The sequence below is a fragment of the Myotis yumanensis genome, unplaced genomic scaffold (genome assembly GCF_028538775.1).
Source record: "Myotis yumanensis isolate MYYU_CA2020_CCGP unplaced genomic scaffold, mMyoYum1.0.hap1 SCAF_6, whole genome shotgun sequence".
Lineage (NCBI taxonomy): Eukaryota > Metazoa > Chordata > Mammalia > Chiroptera > Vespertilionidae > Myotis > Myotis yumanensis.
Window position 1 is genome coordinate 37,248,965 of NW_027223757.1, and position 21,442 is coordinate 37,270,406.

A 21,442-nucleotide genomic window follows, 5' to 3' on the forward strand; every position below is an offset into this window, starting at 1 on the left:
AAACCTGTTAAGAGAGAATGATGTTCTTAAGTGAAACATAGAAATAAGCGCTTGGAAGTTTATTTGGATTAACCTGTTTTAGTTTTCCACTTGTTAGTAGATAATGCTTAGTAGAAATGCCCTCTCTCCTGGCTATTTCATCTAGTCAGTATTTCTGGAACCCAGATGGAGAGGCTGCTGGGTGGCCAGAGGCAAGGCCCACATGGTAGTTATGCAAACCAATGCTTACGTTTTACAATCTAAGGCCACGTCCTACTTCACCTGGGACATTCAAGGTATAGTCATGTCAGCCCTTCTACACTATCTTCACAGCACTGATAATAAATATTAGATCAAAGGGTTAATGGAGTTTAGAGTCACTTTTATTTAAGTGCTTATAGAAATAAAAGTTGGGAAAGGATTTATGATTACCAATCGGGTCTAAATGGGATTCTGGATGGAGCTGTTTGAACTTGAAAAGCTGAAAGTTGAACATTTTCTGCCACATTGGGTAGGAAGACGTCGTCATTCCTTCTTTTGTGTTTAGTAGGTACCTGCAATATAAATATTAAATAGATATTGGAGCTTTTAAGGAAGATGATGAATAATTCGTGTTATAGCATCATTAAAAGTCACTGTTACTAATGAGACCAAGATCACTGTCCGGTCTGGATTAGGCCATTTAGTGTGCCTTCTTGTACATATTTTGCCACTTGTCATAAAGAGAACTGGTGAAGAATGAATCCATCAGTGGAAAGCCATTTCCTGCTAAGGAAGAAAAGATAGCCCATATTTGGAGTAATCTAAAAATTCCTTAATATTTTATCATTTGTGTTAATGCAGTACTTTTTTATTTGTTGTAAAAAATCATTGGTGTTCTTACATTCCAGCCATGTATAAATTCCTTTTCCATCTGTCTTTATCTGACTTGTCTCATAGCCTTGCTTAAGAAGTCAGACCTTACATAGGTTTGAAGAAGTTCCAACTAATTTTTTGCCTTTCCTGGACCTTCGGCTTTTTGCATGGGGTCTCTATACTGTACACAAGCCAGGGGTCCACAAGACACTTTCTTCATTATTAGGATTTATGTTTTCAGTAGGATAATGTCCCACAATTAGCTTTAGACCATCACATCATCCTTCTAAATCTCTCAAACATAGTGGGTCCCCACTAAATGCATTTACTTTGCAGCTTTCTGAACCATAGAGCTGTGATCTCCCATGGTAGAAACATTTGCTTTGTGGAGTGAAATGGGGATGGAGTTCATCTTAAAAGCCCTTGTGGTCCCATACACACCAACTAAATGTTGCTTCCTTTTGGAAAAGGCTTTCTCAGAAACAAGCAGACAAATAGTAGAGTTTCACATTTTGGTCAGAGATGACTCCACAGAGATTGGTGAGTCAAGCAAACGGTGAGCATTAATAATGTGGCCCTACTTGGTCAAGGGTCTCAATCGGGTTTGTTCCTGACCTGTTTCTTCCCTCTCTGTGTATTGCCTCTTAACTGCATTTTAGAAATACTGCAACAACATTTAGTCCAATAACTAGATATGAGCCATGGAATTACACCTTCAAAAGTGGCCTTACAATAGCATATTTTCTCTGATTGAATTATTTTTTTTTTAAATATATTTTATTGATTTTTTACAGAGAGGAAGGGAGAGAGATAGAGAGTTAGAAACATCGATGAGAGAGAAACATCGATCAGCTGCCTCCTGCACCTCTCCCACTGGGGATGTGCCCGCAACCCAGGTACATGCCCTTGACCGGAATCGAACCTGGGACCTTTCAGTCCGCAGGCCGACGCTCTATCCACCGAGCCAAACCGGTTTCGGCTGATTGAATTATTTAATTTTTCTCAAGAGAGAAGGAATTTTTTAAAATTATTTTTATTTTTCTATTACAGTTGACATTCAATAGTACATTAGTTTCAGGTGTACAGTATAGTGGTTAGACAGTTATATAACCCCATAAGTCTAGTACCCACCTGACACCATACGTGGTTATTACAATATTATTGACTATTCCCTCTGCTGCACTTTACATCCTCGTGGCTAATTCCCCTTCACCTTTTTTTCCCCCAGTTCTACCACCTCCCACCTGGCAACCATCAGTTTATTTTCTATCTATGAGTTTGTTTCTGTTGATTATTTATTTTGTTTATTAGAGTCCACATATAAGTGAAATCATATGGCATTTGTCTTTTTCTGATTTCATTTCACTAGCATAACACTTAGAATTCTTTAGGTATGTAAATCTCTAGGGGGGATCTTGAAAGACATTGGAGCAAGAGTGTAATGTGTATTCAAGTAGTACAAAGAAGGCGGTGGGTGAGGATGTAAATGCTGTTTCACATGAACTAAGAGCTGAAATATTTTTAATAAATCTTCAAGTATGTGCTATACCTCAAGTTAATCTGCATTCCAAGAATTTCTTTGGAGGGCAGATTTCTCACGTGTGTTAAACTGACTTCTGAAACTCTGTTCTGCCAGGGAACTCAGATAAAGAATCTGATGCTACTAGCTGATTATTGTAAATGAGTGAAAAAAGGGGAGGGAATTGAGAGGCAGAGCGTAACTGACTTTTACGCGTATTTACTGAACTGTAATTGAATAAGTGCTCTCAGGCTTAATTATTTCAATATCAGAATTTTATTCCTGAGGAGTGACATCAGCAAGACCACAGAGTAGGAAGCCCTGGGCCCTCTTTCCCTCCACAAACACTGATTCAGCAGCTATTGATGGACAAATCCTATTATCCAGACCTAAGGAAGCACCTAGATAAGATTCTGACATATAATTTTTAATGTAAGTTTGAAGCGACCCTAAAACCATAACTTAATATCTACATTTTTCGTTGTTTCATATATATATATATTCAAATTTATCATTACTTACAGTCTTCGGCCTCTGAATCCTTCCTGTTATTTTATTGCCCATAAGATTAGTCTTTAAAAGGTGTTGCTGGGAGTATCTGGATGATGCGGAAGCAGAACTGAGGGAGTACGGAGCCCGGGATATAAGGCCTATAATGTTAAAAATGCTAAATTATATCTCTAATTGCAATGTACAGACCTAGATGTAATTTATAAAATTTTAAAGCTTAAAATGGGCATATAATCCAGCTTCATTAATTTTGAGTCAAAAATGTCAAAACCTAGATAGAGTCTTTTGCCTAAGGGGTAACATGACCAAGTGAAAGAGAAGGAGATGGTGGGTGACTTGGACTGTTGTGTGGAGAAGTGGACAGACTGAGAGATCTTCAAGTTAGTAATTAACTGGGTTGGCAGGGTGAGGAGAAGATTTCTGGCTCATGCAACTGGATAGATGTTAATTTTATTTTACAATGGATTTTATGATCCTGGCACATACATGCTCAATAATTGCTGATTACAAGATTAGAAGAATAGATGTGTGGGAAATGGATAGATGTATAGACAGGAAGCAGATAACGATGAGTTCAAGGTCCCTGAGAAGGTAGGAGGTATATGGGATCTTGTGCAGCAGGATTGGTCAGAGGAAGGAAAGGGCACCTTTTTAAATTTAACAGCAATATCGATGTAGGTAGGCTGGGGACAGGAAGTCGAGGGAGTTTTCATCTGAGAGGCTTGTAACTTCTTTGTGAAATGGGGGAGAAGGACAGTGTCTGAAGGCTTGAAGAGACCAGGAATATTTAAAATAATTGCTGCAAAGAGGAGAGAGTGGGCTGACCCATCCTCAGCTCCAGGGGAAAACTGTGTGAACTGAGCCGAAGCCCACCAAGCAGCTTAGTCTCTGTCTTAAGTGCTTTGTTTAAAATTGGGCACAGAGCCCGACCATGTGGCTCAGCAGTTGAGTGGTGACCCAGGAACCAAGAGGTCACCAGTTCAATTACTGGTCAGGGCACATGCCCAGGTTGGGACTCGATCCCCAGTGGACAGTTTGCAGGAGGCAGCCAATCGATGATGTTTCTATCTCTCTATCCTTCTCCCTTCCTCCTCTAAAAATTGATAAAAAACATATTTAAAATAATATATATTAAAAAATAAAAATAAATAAAATAGGGCACATAACCCTGGCCCGCGTGGCTCAGTTGGTTGGGCGTTGTCCCATGCAATGAAAGGTAGCAGGCTCCATTCCCAGTAGGGATTGTGCGAGAGGCAGCTGATCAATGTTGCACTCTCACATCAATATTTCTCTCTCTCTCTCCCTCCCTTCCTCCCTCTCCCTCTAAAAAATAAAAATAAAATGAAGAATTGGGTGCAGAGCCCAGAGCCCAATTGTTTTTGTCCCATCTCCACACCCCATCCTGCTCAACAGAGGATGGAAGCTACGCGGTGGTGGCATCTTGCCTCCCAGCATTCCTTTCTGCTCTCAGCATTCTCAGAGCCCAGCGATGGAGGGAGAAGTTGGAACTAAGGAATAGTTCCAACCTTCATCAAACTAACTGAAGCCAGTCCACTACTGACTATCTCACAGTTTTGTGAGTCAACTGATTTCCTTTTTTCCCCTGAAGTGTTTTGAGAATCACTGTACTGGCACAAGCGATAGTTCCTCAGGATTTGCAAGTTCCTAGGGGAATCCATGTTAATGCCAAGTTAGGAGAGTTTGGTCCTTCACCAAGGCTCGGCTTCTGATGTGGGGAGCAGGGAGGCTGCTGCTGCCGCCCCTGCAGAAAGGAGAGACCCCACACTTCCCGCTGACTTACCCTGTGGCACTGGTAGTGTGGGTGACATTACCTGTCCCCTTGGAGTGCTGGGTACTGAACAGACTGGTGTGACCCAGTCCCTCCCCTCTAATGAGTCTACAAGCAGGAAGTCCTCAGCTAACCCTCCTCCTGTCATTGCAGAGGGGCACAGATGGGGGCAGAGCCTGGGAGTGACTTCTACCTCTGCTTCCTGGGAAAAAGGTTCTCTTCCTCCTGCTACACCCCCAGTCCTGGGAATTCGGGCTCCCCCACCTTCCTCATGCCCCATGGCTCTCCTTCCTAATTATGCAGGTGTTGAAGGACAGGGGTGGCAGTTACATGACACACATTAACCCAGAAAGGGATTAAAAAGGCAGAGGGGAAGAGGAGGGGGGGAAACAAAAATCCAGGGCATGTGGAAAGGACTGCGTCACACTCAGGGCCAGTGGCCAAAATAGGGCCCTTGGATGTTCTTGATGTTCTTCCTCTTTGGACTGGGTGCCTGGGGCAAGGGACGCCAGCCTGCTGTCAGGGCCCAGGCTGCAGGCACAGAGGCAGTGGGGAGGGCCCCTGGGCTTGCCCAGCCCTGCTCTCAGTAAACCCAAAGTAACTTGATCTTTGTCATCTTGATCTTTGAAACGGATCTTTCTGTCTCTGAAAGGCTGTGTTTTCTCACATCATCCCCACTGGTAAGTGGTCAGAAGGAAACATAAAAGTACAACACAGACATGAGAGCGTAGTAACCGGCATTTGCACACTTAGTGCTGCTATACTATCTGTACTGTGTGCCAGACATGCGTGATGTCCTTTCATCCTCACAATAGCCCTTTGAGGTAGCTATTTCCATTTTACGAAGAGGCTAACTAACTGGTCTAAGGTCACATAGCTAGAAGTGTGGGGGACGAGTTTGGATCTTGGTTACCTTACTCCAAAGCCCCCGCACTCAATCACCAGGCTACACTGCAGAACAGAAAAGAGGAGGCATGGCTGATCTTAACAAGAGGCGAATCGTGGTGACCGGCATTTGGTGAGATTTCCGACAGTCAGAGCCAGGAGAGAACCTGGACTTCACTTAGTCCTCATCTCACAGGGGAGGAAGCCAGTGTAGAGACACCCTGGGGTCTGGCGTCGGTTCCATGCTGCTTGTGGGCTGCATAGCCCAGAGGACTGTGCCATTTCCATAAAACTCCTCAAGCTCCCAGCACCCAAGAACCATAGTGGACTTTATGAATAACCTCTCAGAAATGTGCTCATTAATATCCCAAGGCATTGAGATGCTTCAAAACCCAGTGAAGGACCCAATGTTCTTTAGGTGGTATGTTACACACTCCTGGGACCAGTTTTTCTGACTGGAACCATTTAATGTAGGATGGCAGGAACTCAAGGAGAACCAAAGTAGAAAATTCTGCCTGCAAATCAGAATGAAGACTTAATTCATTCATGTATCATTCATTCATTCAACACACAGCATGGCGTACCCACTCAATAACCCCTGGGTAGTTATGGCTAGTCCCTGGGACCCTCCTTCACCTCTGACCTGGGGCCTGGGAGCTTGTTCTGGCCAGAGCAGTGCCTGTGCTTACCTCCCGGTGAGCTCATCGGGACAGACGACCTCACAGCGTCATTAAGCTGACTTTGTAGCTCTTCTACACGCTGGAAAGCGTCCAGCTTCACGCTGCGCTCCTGGGCAAGCTGCCTTCTCATCTGAGGGGAAAGTGCTTGGGAAGCAGAGATGCTTTCTGGGGTGCGTACGTTAGTTCCCCGGCTTCCTGGGGAGAGTGTGGGTCCAGGCCACCCCAGGAATACAAGTCCTGGTCAGGCTGCACTCAGCCTTCTGAGCATCAAGAAGTCAAGGAAGGCCAAGAACTTAACCAAAAAAGAGCAGAGGCAGCCCTTGGGACCCCTTTTTACCTTATAAAAGTCAGTGTTTAATCACAAAGTTATATCTTTTATGTTTATTTTACCAGAGGGAGGCGGGGGGGGGGGGGGGGGGGGGGAAGGGGAGTGGGGAGGGTCCTGTGCACAGAGGACCGCATAGCCCAAGCCATGCCCCTGCCCCAAGGACCTGGATGCAGGAGCCCCTGCACTGTTTTAGGCAGAGGAAAGACGATCTCTCCCAGACCTCTGTGCTCAGCTCAGCTCCCCGCCTTCAGGAAAAGCCCGAGGCCCTGATTGAGGGCCCACACCCGGAGGCAGCCTCTGTGTTTACTCATGCGGCTTTTCCCTGCACAGCTGACTCACGGTTCTTGGCCAGAGAGTCCCTGGGTCCAAAGTGCACCTCATCTGCACAGATCACAGGCAATTTTTCTTTTGAAATTTATTTTTATTATCGCCTAAGTTTTTAATGATAAAAAAGTAATAGCCTTGGCTGGTTTGGCTCAGTGGATAGAGTGTCATCTTGTGGACTGAAGGGTCCCCAGGTCGATTCCAGTCAAGGGCACACGGGCTGTGGGCTCTATCTCCAGTAGGGGCGTGCAGGAGGCAGCCAATCAGTGATTCTCTTTCATCACTGATGTTTCTCTCTCTCTCTCTCTCTCTCTCCCTTTCTCTCTGAAATCAATTAAAAAAATATATAAAAAAGTAATAATAGTGCAGTGGATTGAATAGCCCCCCCAAAATCTATGTCCACCTAGAACCTAAAAATGTGATCTTATTTGGAAAGAGTCTTTGCAGATGTAACAAGTTAAGATGAAGTCATGCTGGTAAGGGTGGGCCCTAATTCCAATGACTGGTGTCCTTATAAGAAGAGAAGAGGGTTCATACACACAGGGAGACACACAGGTGCAGCCCATGTGACAAGGGAGGCAGAGACTAGAGTGAGGTAGCTACAAGGCAAGGAGCGCCAGGGTTGCAGGCAGGCCTCAGCAGCCAGAAGGAACAGATGCTTCCTCAGAGCCTTCTAACGGAACGACACCTTGATCTCAGACTTCTGGCCTCCTAAACTGTGGGAGAACAAAGTCCTGGTGCGTTCAGCCACCCAGTTTGTGGTAATTTGTTACAGCAGCTTGCCTAAGCTAATACACATGCTAATCTCAAACATTCCACCATATGTTTCAAATCCTGTTTCTAGAGACCCAGCCAAGAAGACCCCTAAACTTTCAGAGCTATGGCCACAGGCTTGTCTTGCAAATGTGAAAGGGTGGTGGTTCCTTGTATATGAGGATGCTTTCAAGTGTAGTTTGACTTCCAGTAGATGATCAGATCCTCAGAGCTAGGAAAACGTCCTAATATAAATTAGGCCTAAGGTTCCTCTTATGTACTATGGGGATTTGTGTGGGATCCTCATTATCCACGAGGGGCCGGGGAGCCGGGGGAAACATGTTTGTAGCTCTTTTACGCGCTGGAAAGCGTCCAGCTTCACGCTGCGCTCCTGGGCAAGCTGCCTCCTCATCGGAGGGGAAAGTGCTTGGGAAGCAGAGATGCTTTCTGGTGCTGCGTACGTTAGTTCCCAGGCTTCCTGGGGAGAGTGTGGGTCCAAGCCATCCCAAGAATATAAGTCTACCTCAGCCAGGCATGGCTAAACCAATGGAAAAATACTAGCAAAGGAAAGAAACATGCTTGATAATGTGTCAGCATATCCCACCTCCGCTTCACCGAGCATAGTGCAGTGACTCACCCAGGGTCACACAACCAGTCAGTGGCAGGGTCAGGATTTGAAGCCAGGTCTGTCTACCTATGTCCAAAGTTGTCCACCTTCATATTCCCAACAAAAAGACAAACAGCCAGCATTTACAGAGAGCTGCGTCAGTCCCTGTTCTGAGTGCTTCCTTTGACTGACCTCATTTAATCCTCCCCCCAATCCCACGATGTGAGCGCATTTTTCTCCGTTGCACCAATGAGGACACTAGAGCCACAGACCTTACCCAAAGCCACACAGCTGGGGGCCTGGGGTGTGAATCAAGCAGTCTATGCCCTAAATGACTCCCCCAGGAGCAGGAGGTAGGCAAGGACATGCATACTCTCCAAGATGGGTCAAAGTCTGCCCTTGGAATTCAAGGTTGGAGATAGATTAAAGAAACCACTGCTGCCCAGCCCACATGGCTGAGTGATTGAAGGATGACCTATGAATCGGGAGGTTGAGGCTCGATTCCCAGTCAGGGCATATGCCTGGGTTGTGGGTTCGATCCCCGATGTGAGGCGTGCAGGATTAAATGAGGTAATTCAAATGAAGGACTTATTCTCTCTCATCATTGATGGTTCTATTTCTCTCTCCCTCTCCCTTCGTCTCTGAAGTCGACAAAAATATATTAAAAGTAAAGAAATATATAAAATAAAGAAACCACTGCTGGCCATGGGGGCTCTTGCAGGAATCCACCCTCCATAGTACTTGTTGCTTTTGCATGATTTTCTTTTTTTTTTTTTTTTTTTTTTTTTAGTTTTAAATTAAATCTTTATTGTTCAGATTATTACATTTGTTCCTCTTTTTTCCCCCCATAACTCCCCTCCTTCCAGCTCCCACCCCACCCTCCACCCTCACTCCCCACCCACTGTGTTCATCCATAGGTGCATGATTTTTGTCCAGTCACTTCCCGCATCTCCCACACCCCTTTTTCCCCCAAGAATAGTCAGTCTATTCCCTTTCTATGTCCCTGATTCTATTATAATCACCAGTTCATTCTGTACATCAGGTTATTTATTCACTTGATTCTTAGATTCATTTGTTGATAGATGCATGTTTGTTGTTCATAATTTGTATCTTTACCTTTTTCTTCTTCTTCCTCTTCTTAAAGGATACCTTTCAGCATTTCATATAATACTGGTTTGGCGGTGATGAACTCCTTTAGCTTTTCCTTATCTGTGAAGCTCTTTATCTGACCTTCAATTCTGAATGATAGCTTTGCTGGATAAAGTAATCTTGGTTGTAGGTTCTTGGTATTCAGCACTTTGAAAATTTCTTGCCATTCCCTTCTGGCCTGCAAAGTTTCTGTTGAGAAATCAGCTGACAGTCGTATGGGTATTCCCTTGTAGGTAATTGAGCCTCTTTCTCTTGCTGCTTTTAAGATTTTCTCTTTGTCTTTTGCTCTTGGCATTTTAATGATGATGTGTCTTGGTGTGGTCCTCTTTGGATTCCTTTTGTTTGGGGTTCTCTGCGCTTCTTGGACCTGTAAGTCCATTTCTTTCACCAGGTGGGGGAAGTTTTCTGCCATTATTTCTAGAAATAGGTTTTCAATATCTTGCTGTCTCTCATCTTCTGGCACTCCAATGACTCTGATATTAGACCGCTTAAAGCTGTCCCAGAGGCTCCTTACACTATCTTCACACTTTCGGATTCTTTTTTCATTTTGCTTTTCCAATTGGGTGTTTTTTGTCGAATCTTTGGTTTGATTATTGTACTCCTCTGGTCTGCTATTGGGTATAATATTCTTTATTTCAGTCCGTGTATGCTTACTTTCTAATTTCTTTATCGTAGCATCGAGGGTCTCATTAGTTTTCGTGAGGTTCTGCACAAGTTTATGGCAAGCCCTCAAAATTGCGATTCTTAGCTCCATATCCTCCATTTCTGTCATGTTTTTTTGTCTCCGCATCTTTTATGCTTTCTTGGTGCACCCCCTTGTGGTCTCTGTGCGCAGTCTTGTTCTAGCCAAGCCTTAATTGTTGTAGTTAACACTAGGGGGATTTGACCCTCAGGCGGACTGGCTATAGGAATCAGCTGTGCGGAAAACGTCTGTCTTCTAGGGAGGCGCTAATCCAGCCTTTGCCTGAGGCGATCGGCAAATGGCTGTGCGCAGGCTTTGGGCGGGGCGGGATCAACAGGGCGGGCGGAGGGAGCAGTTATGGCCACGCTCAGTCCCGTTCCCAGAGGCTCTGCTTCTCAGAACCCCGGCAGCCGCTGCAAACCTCGGAGAGAAAGCTGCCCTCAGGTTCCAACTGATGCCGGGTAATCCCGCTTCTCCCGTTTGAGTCTGGGTCCCTAGAGACTCGCCCGGATCTGGAGCCCAGAGTCTGAGACTCACTCCCGACCGAAAACGACAACCGCGCCCTCAGCCACCAGCCCGCTTTGCGCGCGCACCTCGGTACCTTTGTATTTTCCACACTGCGCCGCCTCTGAGCCTCGATTTGCTGTTCTCTTTCCTTCTAGTTGTAGAGTCTCTCTTCAGCCAGCCTTCCTGTGGTTCTGGGTGATGTCCGTTCAGTCTTTTAGTTGTATTTTTGAAATGGTTGTTTGCGGCAGCGGTCTCCGGTGTTTACCTACGCCGCCATCTTGGTCGACTCCTTGCATGATTTTCTAAAGGATACCCGGTTCAAGGATCAGAACCAGGTGGAAATGTGTTTTTCAAGTGGTTACAAAGGTGCCAAGATACTGGGCCTTGCGGTATGCAAGCCATCATCTCTCACATAAGCAGCTGGAACAATCGCCCAGGGTGGGCATAAATATTTCCATTTTTAAAAATATATATATTTTATTGATTTTTTTACAGAGAGGAAGGGAGAGGGATAGAGAGTTAGAAACATCGATGAGAGACATCGATCAGCTGCCTCCTGCACACTCCCCACTGGGGATGTGCCTGCAACCAAGGTACATGTTCTTGACCGGAATCGAACCTGAGACCCTTGAGTCCATAGGCCGATGCTCTATCCACTGAGCCAAACTGGTCAGGGCTATTTCCATTTTCTTGTGGGCCCAGAAGTGATGAAGGTGGAGAAACACTGCCTTGGGGGGCATGAGAGGCATGGAAAAGACGGGAAGAATGACAGGGTTCTGCTGTGGCAGCCTGACCCACTTTCGAGTTGTTGCTACCTGTCGCTGGAGTTACCTGTCGGAGTTCTCTCTCAGTTTTCTTCCTCTGGAGCTGGCCCAGTCTAGCAGCCCGCTCGGCCTCTTCAGCCAGGAGCTGCAGGTGCTGTTCTTTTTGCTCCACATCTTCCAAGAGCCTCTCCATGCTGGAGGTTTTCAGTAAATCCAGCTGCTGCCGGTGGAGAGACTCCTGGGTTGTTTTGTGTTCCAACTCTTCCAGCAATCGGGCCTGAGGAAGGAAAAGGCCAAAGGAAATGAGAAAGGCACAGTTTCTTCTCAGCACAAGGCAGGGATCTAGAAGTTGGGGGACCTCCATTAGGGCCGGGGGCAGAACTGTACCTGTTGTACAATGATGGAGAAATTAGAATCCAAAAGGAACAAATCATATTTCTTGATTTAAATATGCCCAGCTTTCCCAGGCTGTTATTTAAACGTAGCCGTTCTCTCTCTAAACCGGGGGTCTCTGCCTCCTCCATGCTGAGAGGCGTCAGCACAGTTATTAGGAGCTTAGACGTGGAAACATGTTATTTTTGTGCCAGCCCCTACTAAGCAGCAGAAACGTCTGAAATGAAGACTTAGCGTGGGTCATCAGGAAAGGACCGAAAGGCCTGCTTGGGGCATAATGACAGCTGGGCCACACTCTCATGGAAAGAATGCTTAGAAGATGAAAGGATCAAATTCAAGGCAGAGACCCAGGCCTCTTGGGTGAAAAGATCATCAGAAAAACTTCCCCATCCCTCCCCCCACATACTCTTAAATGATCTTATATAATAAAGAGGTAATATGCAAATTAACCCTCATGCCCTCACAAGATGGCTGCCTACGACCAGGCCGGCAGGGGGGTTAGTGAGGGATGACCAAATGACTGAACAAAGCAGGCTGCGTGGGGAGACCAGGCCGGCATGGTGGGCAGTTGAGGGTGACCAGGCCAGCGGGGGGGGGGGGGGGGGGGTTTAGTTAGGGGCAACCAGGCCGGCAGAGGGGGGCAGTTGTGGGTGACCAGGCCAGCATGGGGGGCAGCAAGGGGTGACCAGGTCAGTGGGGGAGGGCAGTTAGGAGCGACTAGGCTGGCAAGGAAGGGGCAGTTGGGGGTGATCTGGCTGGCAGCAAGGGGCAGTTAAGGGCGACCAGGCCAGCAGAGGGGGGCAGTTATGGGTGATCAGGCTGGCATGCAGAGGCAGTGAGGGGTGATCAGGCCAGCAGTGTGGGGTAGTTAGGGGTAACCAGGCAGGCAGGCAGGTGAGTGATTAAGAGCCAGTGGTCCAGGATTGTGAGAGGGATGTCCCCAAGGGGTTATAGATTGGAGAGGGTGCAGGCTGGGCTGAGAGGACCTCCCCCCCGCCCCATGCATGAATTTCATGCACCGGGCCTCTAGTCTTATGTATAAGTAACATTTCACCATCTAAGTCAAATATGAATAAGAATGAAGGCCTTTTGGCCATTGCCCTTGGTTTCTGGGCTGAAAAGGAGGGAGAAGGGAAGCCAAGATCTGGGCCATCTTTCTCTGGCCGCACCGTCTGCTTGGCTTCACACTGAGGAGCCCCGGTGACTGCCACAGGCAGCACCAGCGGCTTCCAGGGGCCACATTCTGCTCTGCAGAGTGGGGCCCGGGCTCAGGTACCTGGCTCTCCTGCTGCTTGCACATCCTCATGTTGTGGGCCTGAGCCCAGGCCAGGGCCTGCCTCAGGGCCAGTAGCTGTTGGCGAAATAAAACCACTTCTTGTTCTGCCATTAGCTTGGTGCTCACACACTCCTTTTTACTTTGTGTAGCCTCCTGTGAACATCCCAAACACAGGAAGATAGGAAATGAGTCTCCTTTCCATAGTTTCAGCTTCATGAGCAGCCTCAAAACCACCCGCCACCAAAGGCCACTGCCCCTACCACACGACTTCTGTTGAGAGCAGAGGACAGACCAGAGGGAAGGCTTTCAGAAGCAGTAGTAAAAGTTCCCAAAGTGCTATCAATATGTGCTCTGGTTTCAATTTACCTTAAATTGGATTTTCCACTTATTATGTTGTTACTTAATTTTCCTCAGATAATCATGTTTGAAATGCAAAGATTTGAAGCTTTTTTTTTCTGGTTTGTTTGTTAATCCTCACCCAGGGATATTTTTCCCATTGATTTTTTAGAAAGAGTAGAAGGGGATGGGGGGGAGAGAGAGAGGGAGAAGTATCCATGTGAGAGGAACACATCGATGGGTGCCTCCCCGACGTGACCTGGGATCGAACCTGCAACCGAGGTACGTGCCCTTGACGGGGAATCAAACCTGTGACCCTTTGGTGCGTAGGCGGACACTCTAACCACTGTGCCAAGCTGGCCAGGGCTGAAGCATTCTGCAGAATGCCGCCTCAAGCCCTTGGTAAAGTCTCTCCTCCATATTTTCCCTTTCCTTGCTCTAAACTCTGATCTGTTTTCCCATTTGCTTCTTTGTCCTTTGCTTCTGGCTCTTTCCTATTTCTCTCGAGGTTCTGACATTGCCTGTTCCCTGGAAAAATGCTCTACTGTCAGATCCTTTAAGATGGTCGGAGCAGCTGCAGTCAAGCCCCCCTCAGCCCACCCCCAGGGCCAGGCCTCCCCCATCACTCACCTTCTGGGCCCTGCTCAGCTGGTCCTGGAAGCGAGCCTGCTGCACAGCCAGCCTCCAGCGGCCCAGGCTCCTCACTTTGCACACCAGGGCGGCCAGGCTGCAGTTCTCCTGCTCCAAGTCCCGCAGCTGCTCCTGTGAAGAAGGCTCACTTTCAGAAAAGGCTGCCCCCAACACTTTTCTTGGGAGAGCATGAACCCTAATGTCAGAAACATGCCTTCCAGAAGATGACACAGTTGTGCCCTTTCAATATGCCTAATGCGTTCCTTGCTTCCTCAGGGGAACCCGACTGGAATGCAGAGTGAGCGGTGGGTCAGACGCTGGAAGAAGTGCTGATATCCCATTGCTAAATGAAATCACATACTTTGGCTGCGCTTTCGTTCATTCCTTCATCAGGTCTGGCAGAGCCCCATTTTTTCTTTAGGTCCTTCATGTGATCCATCCATTCTGTTCTCACTTCGCTGATGAGCTCACACACTTTCTGGATCAAATTAAGCTGATTCTCATGCAACTTCTCCTGCAAATCGCAGACTCAGGTTCAGGAAGGGCAGTAGTGGAAGAGTCGTTTTGCCTTCTAAAAACACAACTTTCAGAAATGATTTCACATGAAAAAAGCACCCACCCACCCAGACAATTATTTCATCAGGTATTACCTGGATGTCTCTCTAGCAGCCCCGTTAAGTGTGGTCTTCAACCCGCAGGGCTTCACCACCTGAGAGCCTGCCTAGGTTGTCAGACACCAAGGCAAGTCGAGTGAGCAGGAGAGTGGGAGATCACAGATGGAAAATTACCGCCCCCCCCCCTCCCCGCCCCACTGCCACGTGGTTACTTAGACATTTAAACTCAGGGATTTTTAAAAAAATATGTTTTTATTGATTTCAGAGAGGTAGGGAGAGGGAGAGAGAGGTAGAAACATCAGTGATGAGAGAGAGAATCATTAATCAGCTGCCTCTTATAGGCCCCACTCTGGGGGTCGAGCCTGCAACTCAGGCATGTGCCCTGACTGGGAATTGAACCATGACTTTCTGGTTCATTGGTCGATGCTCAACCACTGAGCCATACCAGTTGAACTAAATTTAGGGATTTTTGCTATCAGGTTGACTCAGCAGAATCTGACCTGATAAAACACGGTGGATTAGTCACTAACGGGGAAGTCCATTAAACATCGATATAGCAGAGGAAGGAATCAGGCTGGCTGCCTTCCTAGTTAGGCTCCAGCAGAAATCTCACTCATAAACAGCCTGTTCTGAATGGCTTATGGTGAAATGACTTGATCACTGGAAACTCAATGTTCTTCAGGTAAAGGTGAGAGTGGGGAGTCTTCTCACCTTTGAACCACTTCCCTGGGAAGGAAGGCAGGAGGAGAGTGCCCATCGGGGAGCCACAGCGGGGAGCCGGCTGCTGGCCACACAACAGAAGCTTCACCATCTTTTTGAGACCTTGGGGCAGAACAGGGACTTCCCCGTTAGTGACTAATCCACAGTGTTTTATCAGGTCAGATTCTGCTGAGTCAACCCGATGGCAGAATTGGGGGAGGTTTGTAGAACTAGTTTAGCCTGGGAGAAGCACTGAATCCACTTTCTGTCTAGGATTCTGGCAGAAGCTACAAAGAACTTAAGACATTTTCAACAACCTCACACTCGAAAGATGGCGTAGCAGATTCCAGATTCCAGCCTTCACTGTCTGCTCACCCCTCCCCTGCAGCGTCAGGCCCACGCATTTTGGTTTTGATCCTTTAATATTGTAAGCACTTGTACTCCGTGGGCCCTTCACAAGTGAGAAGGACTCGCCAGCCCTCCCTGGAATAACCAGGCCAGGGCGGTGCACCAGCAGAAGCTCCTCTCAGTGTGATAAGCCTGGGACAGCCCTGGACTCTCCGGAGAGATAGGGAAGGACCTGCTGGGGCTGGCTCTGGGACTGTCTAATGTGGGGAAGGGGGCAGTGGACTGGAGGGTGGTGGGTTTGAACTGAGATTTGTGCTGTGGGACAACTGGCCCAGGCTCTGCGATGACCCATTCTAGGTACCCAGGCCTCCATTTACAGCTGCTCAGACGTCATGAGAAAGCGACAGGCTTCCTCAGTGCTGTGAGCACATGGGCACCCATCACTGCTCTTCCAGATGGGCCTCACTCACGGGTCAGCCGCTCCCTGACACGGATGGTAGAGAAAGGCTGGTGGGCATTTTGAGGGCTGGAAAAATCTCGAAAGATGATCCAAATTCTGAATCTGCCCAGCGAGCTTTCTGGCGGTGCCTGGGGTCTGGCCTGGCCCAGGGCACTGTCCTCTTCTGTTTGGATGGTCACACTCAATAGACATTGGAGAAGACTCCTCCTCCCTTCCCTCAGCTGGCAGTAGAGTGAGGAAAAGAGCAAGTTTCTAAATTACCTAAAATTCAGTGTCTGTTCTCGTAAAATAATGACAACCCATTGCTGACTCGTTCTCTGTAGAGAAAACTCAGAGCTGGAAAATTCTTACGGCCATTCGGTCGTCAACCCCTCTGTGTGCAGCGCCATGGGGTCAGCTGCATCCGCTCCCCACAGGACTGCCCTGGTGTCCGACCCAGGCCACTTACTTTCATGTGTAAACAACCCATAAACAAGGTTTTGACTAAATCTGCATATTCTTCTTGCACTTCTTTTCTGACTTGCTTTTCGAGATTCAGATTCTCCTCTTCCAAATCCGTGAGGCGGGCTCTCAGAGCAGTGATTTCCATGATCATATCATGACTGAGCTCCGCAACCTAGCAGCAGAAACATTTTCTCTCAATGGAAGATAGTTTGGGAATTCCAAACAGCCACTACAGTCTGCACTTCTCCTTTAAGCCTAATGTACAGGATGAGTACCCTGTTGTGCAAAGGTGGGTGGGAGAGTCTAGGTGGGTTTGAGGGTCAGAGAACAGTACCAGACACAGAGTAGGTGCTCAGTAAATGGCTGCTGAATGCATGACCCCAGAGGATACACTAGTTAACTGCTTTTCATTTGGAGGAAAGAGTTCAACTCTCTTGGCCTCCATCTCCAAATGTCCCCTGATACTTCAGCCTACACACCTCTTCTTCTTTGGAATTGCACTTTAACCGACCTCAAAAGAAACAAACAACGCCTCTCTCCCAAATGCAAAAATAACAACAAAAAGAAAAAACAAATCAATAAAAATAACAAAAAATACCGAGTAAAACAAACAAAAACCCCCCACATTGCTTAAAAAGTGAATGTCAGCCCTCGGATGTTTCTGCAGCACACCCTCACTGGCGGAGCTTTCCTCGAGGAGGCACGGGAAAGCAACACCAGGGAGTCCCAGGCGTGGCTACCGCTGGGGCTGTGGAACTGAGAAATGGAGAAGAGAAACTTTTTAGTAATAGCCGACCTACCTGGCCAGCATTATCCTCAGGTGGACTCTGACCTCTTCGTAAAACATCTAATTCCTGAAGAGAAGAAAGCAGTGCACAACCAAACTCAAACATGTACTCTTCCAACCATGGCCCACTTCAGTACCACATGCTCCAGACACTTCCGATTTGTGTCCATGGAGCTTCATTTAGAGCAGTGGTTCTCAACCTCCTGGCCCTTTAAATACAGTTCCTCATGTTGCGACCCAACCATAAAATTATTTTCGTTGCTACTTCATAACTGTAATGTTGCTACTGTTATGAATCGTAATATAAATATCTGATATGCAGGATGGTCTTAGGCGACCCCTGTGAAAGGGTCGTTCGACCGCCAAAGGGGTCGAGACCCACAGGTTGAGAACTGCTGATTTAGATCCTTGGGCCCCACCCAGAGCCAGGACTGTGCTTCAGGATGACCAGTCCAGCATCAAAAGACAGCATCCACTTGCAGGTATCCACACTGACACAGAGGACTCAGCTATGGGGACAAGCCAAGCTGGGGGCCAGAGCCAAGACTCATGATTTGATATTTTAATGCTTCATTTGTTTAGCCCTTTGCACTGTTTTTAGGTATGCACTGAAATGACACTGAACCTCCGATGCAATCCATTTCAAAAAGAGTGCAATCTAGGAGAGGAGAAGCGACTCTTGGGTCCCGCAGGGGGGTCTCATTTTAAGGAAGCCTCATCCTGAGACCCATGATGTGCGTCCTGAAGATGCGTTGACTCAAGGATCCTGGCTTCTCTGCTAGACCAGAACAGCACCAGGTGCCTCGTGTTTGTCAAGGGGGGGAAGGTCAGCTATGCATCTTCCCTGAGGGCCAGCTCCTTAGCTGCTCACCTCTTATTATATTCCCACTAGACACCTCCAACCCACACAACCCACTCTGGCTGGGGCCACCCCCTTTGTGGCTGAGAATACCAGCAGGAGAAAATGAGCCAATGAGAAGAGGAATTTGGAGTGTGCCATCCACCCTCAGTTCTCACATAAAAACACCTCTCCCCACCCTCTGTTTCACTTTCTTCTTCAGAGTGACTCCGGGGCCCCCCTTCCTCTATCTCCCCCCTTGCTTCTGGTCTTGGGGGACATACCTGCTCCTTCTGACTGAGCTTCAGCCTCGTGTGCTCCAGCACATGCTCGTAACACATGGAGTAGCTCTCGAAGTTGCTGCGTTCCCGCGCCATCACATCACACCCCAGGGAAAGGAGGCAGGCCTCCAGGTGGTCTTTCCTGAAAGTGATCTGAAAAGGAAGGGGCACCGTTCACAGCCGCGCCAGCAGGGCAGCCTCACCAGGCCCAGGTTCATGGCGCAGGCTGCCCGAGCTCACAGAGCCACTGCCCTTTCTCCTCCGTCAGCCCTAGCCTCTCTTTCAGGTCTGCCCTCAGCATGCGCAGGACCAGGGACACGCATACAAGGGGAGGCCCACATACCACATGTCTAAGTATTCTGAATATTTAAAGGTTATAAATCAAACTAACAAACTATTAAGATAAAAATGTTTAATTCTCCAACTTTGGAAAATGGACCATCAGAAATGACTTGGAAGGCAAAGTTTGAATTTATCATTCTTGGACTATGAGTTCTGTGCTGAATGTGGTGACTTAGGGAGAGATACCCCCCACCCCAGTTTATAGTAACGACTCCCATCTCTTCTCCTTCTGGCCTCCCATCATCCTGCAGAGGACCCTTGCATGTAAGCAGACAATGCAGCCTTCCATGCCCATACACAGCTGCCCTGGACCACCCCTCAGGCCAGGTGCACACGCTGGCAGTGAGGCCCACTCTCCCTCTAGGGAGGATGATTGGGGAAGAGTCCCTGGACTCAGGGAACTCCAGGGTCCCAGGCACTTGCGTGTGGTCTGGAAGGAAGGCCAGGGATCTGAGTGTGCGTGTCCCCTGGCTGTGTGGATTTCTCACTCTGGGGAAGGGTGGGGCTGGACGAAAGCCAGAGGGCCCTCTGAAGAATGATGCATCTGGCAGTCCCTCTTCCTCTGGCCAAAGGGCCTACTCTTCACTCTCAGAGCACTCCCATTCCCTCCCTCTCTCCTTCTGAGGAGGTGGCCATTCGGAACAGAGGAAATGTCCACTCCTCCAAGGCAGGCTTAGATTTTGGCTCTGGAGAGAAATGGGAGCCAGTATGTGGAAGGTTGGACAGATCTACCTGACTAGGCCTACATGTCTATGTGAGAGCTTATGTGCGTCTGTGTGCATTTGTGGATGTGTGTGTGCCTGTATCTCTCTCTGTATATCTCTATCTGTATCAGTGTCTCTGTGTCTGGGTGTGTCCCTCTAGGAGTGTCAGTGAGTGTGTCTGTGTGTATCTGAGGGTTTTATGGGGCCCACTCTACTAGTAAGAGTCAGCCTTCACGCTACAGGAGCGTTATCTGTGATACTTCCAGGGTCAGGAGGGCTCCAGCTCACTGGCAGTCTGCTGCAGAAACTAGGCCGTCCTTCCGGCCTGGGGTGGTTCCCTGGCTCTGGTTCAATTGCCCCGGTGAGGCCTAGGACATGGTCCTATCAGTGCAACCTCAGTGCCCCCCTTGACCTCCAGAGAAAGCCCAGACAGGCTTTGCCAAGGCAAGTGATTGAGGCAAACTAGCAGGGATGGCAAATAGTGATAAAACCCAGACAGGTGAGTGAGGAGAGTGGCCTGCTCACCACTGCTAATGGGAAGGAAAATCAGTGTGTTTTGGAGGGCAGACTAGCAGTATCTATGAAACAATGTTAAAATGTTTGTGCCCTTTGACCTAATAACCCCTCCTCTTCAAGACTTGACCCAAATAACACCTCCTCCAGGAAGTCTTCTCTGATGGCTTTCTGCCCCCATCCTCCAGCAGGATTGTGCCCCCTTCTCTGAACTCATATAGCATTCTGTGTCTGCCTCTATCAAAGTACTTAATGTGAAGTGCCTTTCTCAACATTGCTGACATTTGGTTCACATAACTGTTTCAGTAAGCTTTTTGGGGGCAGGGGCTGTATCTTTTGCCTTTATACCTCTAAAGTGCCTGGAAAAAATATATCTCTAAACACTTGCTGAATGAGTGAGTGACTTGGCATATAAATGGAAATGTTCTGGAACCCACAAAATAGATGATAGTTGCTCTGATTTGCAATAAAGGTTAGTCTCTGACTTCAGGCCAGGGTGTTTGGTATAAAATTTGGGCAAGATGTTAGAATTAATTGTAAAAGTCTGGATTTTAGATTCTGGAGAAGGAAGCAAAGATTACTAGAAGCCAACATGGGTTCAAGAAAAGTCAGATCAGATTAACCTCAGGAAACAGAGTAGATGGCAGTGTATTTGGATTTTAGCAGGATATCTGAGAAGGTTTCTTCTGACAAGCTTGGGCAAATAGAGAACAACTGGAGGGGCTCCTGGCCGCTGACAGACTGTGCCCAAAGAACCTAGTGAGCCTGGAGGGGACCCAGAGTGGCAGCACAGGGCTTGGGGCCCGTCCTGTCATACACTGTTATTAAATGACTTGAATGAGGACAGCAAGGGCAGGTTGGGAGAGACTGTATCCTGGATGATAAAAATCCAGGTTTTGAAAGAGTTCAAAAGGTTCAAAGTGAACAAGAACAAAGCTAGTCACATGGCAGCTGCAGGATGCCTACAGGCAATGCGTGGGCTTCAGGTGACGTGTTAGCTTTGAATTGGCTGCCGCAACCTGACACACATGGGCATTAGTCACTCACAACCCCAGGTCAAGGGCACTCCTCACCGGACAGATAAGCTTGAGTTTAGAGGAGACTGATCAGGACGGTGGGGGCTCATGTAAAGTGATGAAGGAAGTGAAGTGGCTTAGTCTGAAGCAGAGAAGGCTGGGCATAGGCCCTCCATGTACTGTGCTCGGGTCATCGGGGCTCTTCATAGAAGACCAGGTGAGGGGAGCCTGGCACCTGCTCCATTTTCCAGTTCATATGCCATGGCACCGGGCCGCCACCTTCAGGAGGAAGGGTGATGGTTTCTTCTCCACCACCTGTCTGGTTTGTCCTCCTGGAGCAGGCCCCCGGTTGTAACTTTACGGAGGCTTCACACGTGTTAGCGATGGTGCTCACTGAGCTGCTCTGACTGACCTACCTGCCCTCAGGTAG

General features: G+C 47.8%; 1 protein-coding gene across 6 annotated transcripts in view; it reads right to left on the bottom strand.

Moving 5' to 3' along the window:
* Nucleotides 1-350: 350 nt before the first annotated feature.
* Nucleotides 351-21,442, bottom strand: part of LOC139012275 (uncharacterized) — a 159,067-nt gene continuing 137,975 nt past the window's right edge. For 5 of the 6 annotated variants that reach the window (XM_070417957.1, XM_070417958.1, XM_070417959.1 and 2 more), the window contains 10 exons: nucleotides 18,441-18,590; nucleotides 17,332-17,385; nucleotides 16,536-16,703; nucleotides 14,328-14,480; nucleotides 13,967-14,098; nucleotides 13,001-13,153; nucleotides 11,399-11,608; nucleotides 6,227-6,347; nucleotides 2,876-3,003; nucleotides 351-533 (listed from right to left, as the gene is read on the bottom strand). In XM_070417957.1, coding sequence (XP_070274058.1) covers nucleotides 408-533; nucleotides 2,876-3,003; nucleotides 6,227-6,347; nucleotides 11,399-11,608; nucleotides 13,001-13,153; nucleotides 13,967-14,098; nucleotides 14,328-14,480; nucleotides 16,536-16,703; nucleotides 17,332-17,385; nucleotides 18,441-18,590 — 1,395 coding nt within the window. In that variant the 3' untranslated portion in view covers nucleotides 351-407. The remainder of the gene's footprint in view (nucleotides 534-2,875; nucleotides 3,004-6,226; nucleotides 6,348-11,398; nucleotides 11,609-13,000; nucleotides 13,154-13,966; nucleotides 14,099-14,327; nucleotides 14,481-16,535; nucleotides 16,704-17,331; nucleotides 17,386-18,440; nucleotides 18,591-21,442) is intronic. The other variant, XR_011471844.1, reaches the window with a different exon arrangement.